The 6,222-nt window shown below is 42.2% G+C and overlaps 1 protein-coding gene across 2 annotated transcripts in view; it reads left to right on the forward strand.

Moving 5' to 3' along the window:
- The window catches only part of CCDC83 (coiled-coil domain containing 83), a 49,533-nt gene extending 44,345 nt beyond the window's left edge, over positions 1–5,188 (forward strand). For both annotated transcript variants that reach the window (XM_043876096.1, XM_043876106.1), the window contains 2 exons: positions 479–687; positions 4,850–5,188. In XM_043876096.1, the coding sequence (XP_043732031.1) occupies positions 479–687; positions 4,850–5,011 (371 nt within the window). In that variant the 3' untranslated portion in view covers positions 5,012–5,188. The remainder of the gene's footprint in view (positions 1–478; positions 688–4,849) is intronic.
- Positions 5,189–6,222: the final 1,034 nt, after the last annotated feature.

A 6,222-nucleotide genomic window follows, 5' to 3' on the forward strand; every position in this document is an offset into this window, starting at 1 on the left:
GGACAGGCACCTCATAGCTGAGCGCGATTCAGGGGGTAGATACCTGTCAGCCCCTCCACCTTCCTCTTGCCCTTGCAGAGCTGACCCAACCCATCTCCTTTTCCTAGACCTGTTTTCAAGTCGAAGTCACCGTGTGTCACAGTGAATGACCTAGAAGCTGGTGAAGAGGGACAGGATGATGTCTATACCAGCATAGTTTGCACTTCAGTTCAGCCAACCAACCAAAACGCCAGCATACTCACAGACCCCCATACGATTATGTTAACTTATTAGCTGGCACAGGGAAATGCACCTTAGACATGGTTGCTAACAATGGGACTCACTCTCACTCTGATACCTCGATTCTACATTTCTAATTCTCAAATTCATCTCCTCCCAGAGATTCTCAAAGGGCTTTCAAATTCAAAATGTCACAAAGTATATGCTATATTTTTATTTTTATCTGTCCAAAAGTTGTACCCAATTAATTTCTTTGCAGTCATCCCAGAAAAGTCAGAATCGCAACCTACAGACATAAAAAGCAGAGACATGTCGAGCATCTCATTTGGGAGCAGTGGTTTTCGTCTTAGTTACAAGGACAGCAGATTGGGCCAGCTTCCGGAGATAGATGAAGAAGAGAGTTCAAGAATAGAGTTTGGGGCCTCTGATATGAAATACTTACTGTATGAGGATGAGCAGGATTTCAAGGTAAGATTCATGAGAAGACATCTTATCTTGACTGCTAGAGAAAATGTTGTCTTATTAATTAGTGGAGAAAATTAACCGAAAATACGGATGCTGAAAAGTTCTATTTGCACATATTAGTAAGAGCGGCTGCCATCACGCCTGTCGCTAGATACTATTTTCACGCATACCTTTGCCCAGCTTGCTACATGTATGTACGGATGGAACTCCATTACTAGCGCACCACGTAAGGCAGTACATCTAGGGCTACGTAACAAACTACCTCAAGACTCAGTGGGTTACAACAGTAATCATTTACTCTCTTTCAAGGCTTCTGTCGGTTAGGAGTTTGGACAGGTCTTCCATGGGCCGTCTTCACTTGGGTTCCATGGCAGGTGAGCCACATGCTGGCTGAAGGCTCGATTTGGGCAGGAAGATCCACTCCTGAGGTGGCTTGCTGACCTGGCTGGCCAGGCGATGCTGGCGAAGCTTGGGCCTCAGTTCCTCTCTGGGTCTCCTAACAGACACGGGTCTCCTTTATTGTCCTTTTGTTACGGTATCTGGCTTCCCCCAAGCCATCAATCCCAGAGACCAAATGTTTCCTGTGAGGTAGAAATCTTACACCAGCTCGTCCATCATTTTCTATCTGTTGGTGTAGCTACAAATTTCCACCCAAAGGGAAATAACATAGCTCTTGCATCTTGAAAGAAGAAGGTCAGCATCATATTTTAAGAAAAGCATGGGATAGGATATATATCAGTGTGACCATCTTTGGAAAGTACAAATGGCCATGTAACACCATTAGGCAAAACCTGGATTATCAAGCCTTTTAATTTTAAAACCTTCTTGGTACCTTCCAGTCACTTTCATAGCCACCTCTTGCTGTTTTCCTTCTTGGTACTACTAATAACCTTAAAAGTTGTCCTCGAACTTAAAGTTTGATAGGAGAAAGAGTGGTTAAGAAAGCAGATGAAACCGAATAAGTCAATAAAGACCATTTTAACTAAGTACAACTCAGTCCTGCTACCACCAAGTGACCATTTAAAGACTAAGGTTCCAGACTCTACAGCACTCAAACGCCCACGTGGATATCTCGGTATCAGGACACCTGGTGTGCTACAGTGACCTCACACCAGGGGACAACTGTCTACAAAATCCCCAAATTCCACACCATTTGGTTGAGTGAAAGACCTTTTTATTTTTGCCTTTATCCATTGAATTTATTTTTCTAAATTCATTTTTTATTTAAGCAAAGTTGAATCCCAACATTGTGTTCACTGCTGCTATGCAATAATGTGGCAGACATAGATATGTTCTTTTCCATATTCTTTTCCATTATGGTTTATCACAGGGTATTAATATAGTTCCCTTTGCTATACAGTAGGACCTTGTTCCTTATTCATTCTATATATACATGCCAGTTTGCATGTGCTAACCCCAAATTCCCCTTCCTGCCCTCTCTGCCACCCGTCACCCCCTTGGCAGCCACCGGTCTATTCTCTGTGTCCCTTTGTTAATTTTGTTTTGTTTCTGCTTCATAGGTAGGTTCATTTGGGTCATATTTTAGATTCCATGTATAAATGATATCATATGGTACTTGCCTTTCTCTTTCTGGCTTACTTCACTTAGTGTTAATATGATAATCTCTAGTTGCATCCATGTTGCTGCAAATGGTATTATTTTGTTCTTTTTCATGACTGAGTAGTATTCCATTGTATACATGTACCATATCTTCTATATCTATTTCTCTGTTGATGGACATTTAGGCTGTTTCCATGTCTTCTGCTACTGTGAATATTGCTGCTATGAACATAGGGGTGCATGTATCTTTCTGAATTATAGTTTTGTCTGGATATATGCTCCGGAGTGGGATTTGCTGGATCATATGATAATTCTATTTTTAGTTTTCTGGGGAACCTCCATACTGTTTTCCACAGTGGCTGCACCAACTTACATTCCTACCAACAGTGTAGGAGGGTTCCCTTTTCTCCACACCTTCTCCAGCATTTGCTATTTGTAGACTTTTTAATGATGGCCATTCTGACTGGTGTGAGGTGGTACCTTGTTGTCGTTTTGATTTGTATTTCCCTAATAATCAGCATTGTTGAGTATCTTCTCATGTGTCTATTGACCATCTGTATTTCTTCTTTGGAGAAATGTCTCTTTAGGTCTTCTACCCACTTTTTGATTGGGTTGTTTCATTTTTTTGTTGTCATGTTGTATGAGCTGTTTGTATATTTTGGAAATTAAGTCCCTGTCAGTCACATCATTTGCAAATATTTTCTCCCATTCTGCAGGCTTTTTGTTTTGTTTATGGCTTCCTTTGCTGTGCAGAAGCTTGTAAGTTGAAGTCCCATTTGTTTATTTTCATCTTTATTTCTATTGCCTTGGGAGACTGACCTAAGAAAATACTGGTACAATTTATGTCAGGCAATGTTTTGCTTATGTTCTCTTCTAAGACCTTCTTACTTTCCATGGAAGTTTTTGATGTGGTGGAAATGGTATTGTATTGCTATGGACTCAGCTATGTTCCTGCCCCCGACTCTGATTCATATGTTGAAATCCCTAACTCCTATTGTGACTGTATCTAGAGATGGGGGCTTTAGGAGGTAATTAAGGTTATATGAGGTCATAAAGGCCCTAATTTGATAGGACTGTGATCCTTATAAGAGGAGGTTTTGCTTTGTGAGACACAAAGGCAGCCGTCTGCAAGTCAGGACGGGGCTCTCACCAGACCCCAATCATGCCGGCCCCCTGACCTTGGCCTTCCAGCCTCCAGGACAGTGAGAAATAAAGTCCTGCTGTTTCAGCCGGTCAGCCTATGGTATTTTGCTGTGGCAGCTCAAGCAGACTAATACAGGGTTTCACTTCAGAATCCTGCTCTAGATCGTTCTGAAATATATGGTAGATTTCCATTAATCTGCTTTTCTTCTCTCATGCATTTATTGCAGCTCTAGAATTGTGTATTTTAAAAGTTAAATACAGTTATATGCATTTTTGAGAACTAAAACATTGCCTTCCTTTTCCATTCTTTGATTCTCCTAAGTTCTTATAAATGTCTGTTGATAACCTCACAACATGCCAGGGACTTGTGAGATGCTTGAGAATGTAAAGGGGAGAACAGGAAGGAGTATAGTCTCAAGATGCCTGTGTGGCAGGCCCCGCTCTAAATCTTGTGTTGCCGGTAGAAAGCAGGTAAGACAGTCACTGGCAGCTGTCAGGAGGAGTGCAGACCTCTGTCTCCATGACCAGCCTTGCACCTGGCACACAGTGGGCACTCGGGAAAGGTTTGCTGAAGTGTTGGAGGAGTTCAAAAGGAGGAGACATCACTTGGAGAAGCTTTCAAAAGGAAGGCGCGCATTGAACAGGGCTGGAGCTGTTCCAGCCCAGTTTGGGGTTAGCTGTGGGATTTCATATAAACTGACTTCCCTGGTGGCTCAGGCAGTAAAGCGTCTGCCTGCAGTGCGGGAGACCTGGGTTCGATCCCTGGGTTAGGAAGATCTCCTGGAGAATGGAATGGCAACCCACTCCGGTATTCTTGCCCACCCCCACCACCCCCCCACCAAGCTGTGGGATTTCATATAAATTAGACTTCCCATTCTGTTTGTTGATATGTTAAACTATATTTAGTTTGGCAGAATATGGTAAGTTTTATACCTACAGTAGATCCTGTGAAATGTGTAAAACTCATGTGGATTTGCTCAGTATTAAGATATTCATTGTCAAAGATGTAGCAGATCTTTCCCTTTGATCGTGAATAATACAGAAAACTCTGCTGTGGTTATATCCTGGCCAGCAGAGGGCTATATAAAGGCAGCCAATACTTCATTTTACCGATTAAAGAGCTTGCAGAGGATATATCTCCCTACTCCATTGCTGCCTCCCAACTCCCCCCACCCCCTCCACCACCCCGACCCACTGCCCAAGTCCCCAAGACACAAACCTGCTAGCCTTGCTGCCTGCTCTTTGGGGGATCTTGCCTACCATGACCCAGTAGGTATATATGTTTACTGAGTTTTTTATTTACAGTAGCTCTCATTTTTCACATGTTAGGCAGCATTCAGACAATTAGGACACAATGTAATCTGCCAGATAAAGGCCAACTATAATAAATAAAACCCGACCTCCAAAGGCTGGTAACTTGCTAAATAACCTCTCCTGTCTCCTCTGTGTCTGTTCACCACAGGATTATGTAAACCTGGGCCCCCTGGAAGTGAAGCTTATGACTGTGGAGAGCAAGAAAATGCCCATCCACTTCCAAGAGAAGGAAACTCCAGTCAAATTCTATGAGGATGTCAGGAGTCCAGAAAGCCACATCACGTATAAAATGATGAAGTCTTTTTTCTAAAACTGAAAAGTGAAAACAACTTCCTGTACTTTTCTTTTGGGAACTGAGGTATATCAGTTGCCCATTTTATTTACACTTTGGTCCATTTTTAAAGCAGTGAATATTTATAAAGGTCATAATTACAGTTAAAATCAAAATTCTGAGTATTCAGCTATTCATTTACTTGCATGGCCTGAGTGACAAAAATGAAAGAACACTACATATTTCAAGTGTTCAGGAGTATAACAGTGGACCAAGATGGCCCCCTAGGGTGCTTACCACTTAGACATTTACTGGTTGATCTAGGATACCCATATGAAATAGTTCATTTAGAAATCTTCTGAGGAAAATTCAGAGGTTTGCATAGCACTGACTATACATCTTTCTCTCTGAGGGTGCTGGATGATAGCACCCTCAAGTCCACTCTTCTTTACCCTGAGATGATTTATAATGAATATCAAACATTTGAGAAACCCATTTGAGCGTGGTAATTTGTTTTGTAGAAATATTCCATCAGTAGGGAGGTCCAGGGCTTCCCTGGTGGTCCAGTGGTTAAGACTCCGCCTTGCAATGCAGGGGACAGAAGTTCTATCCTTGGCCGGGGAAGATCCCACAGGCTGCGGAGCTGTTGGGCCCCGGGGCCACAGCTACTGAGCTTGCGCTCTCGAGCCCTGGACCACAGCTGCTGAAGCCCGTGCGCCCGAGAAGCCAGCACACCGCACCGAGAGCGCAGCCCCCGCTCACCACGGGGGAAAAGTCAGCGACCAAGACCAGTGCAGCCAAAAATAAACATAAAGAGAAAAAAGGGTTTAAAAAAATAGGGAGGTCCATCTCCCATCAGCGATATAAAATCTAAACTCCTGAGTCCCCTTCCAAGGCCATCATCACTTCCCTGTTATTGGTACCACAAGGCAAGGACACTCTGACTGTACCTGAATTTGACACTGGCATTTCACTTTAAATCTAGTTCTACTTGTAAAGCTTTTTACAAGAAATACCTTTTACATATAAGGCCACAGATAGACTGACCAAACATTAACCAAAAGGAAGGTGGTATGACTAAACTATTAAAGTAGACTTTAAGGTAAGAAGTGTTAAAAAGAGAAAATGAAGCAAAATATGTCATGATAATAAGCAGATTAATTCATCAGGATGACATAACAATTGTAAATAATAAAATAATCTCAAAATATATAAAGCCAAATTTACCAAACTAAAAAGCAATATGGTAA

Source organism: Cervus elaphus, chromosome 2, assembly GCF_910594005.1.
Source record: "Cervus elaphus chromosome 2, mCerEla1.1, whole genome shotgun sequence".
Taxonomy (NCBI): domain Eukaryota; kingdom Metazoa; phylum Chordata; class Mammalia; order Artiodactyla; family Cervidae; genus Cervus; species Cervus elaphus.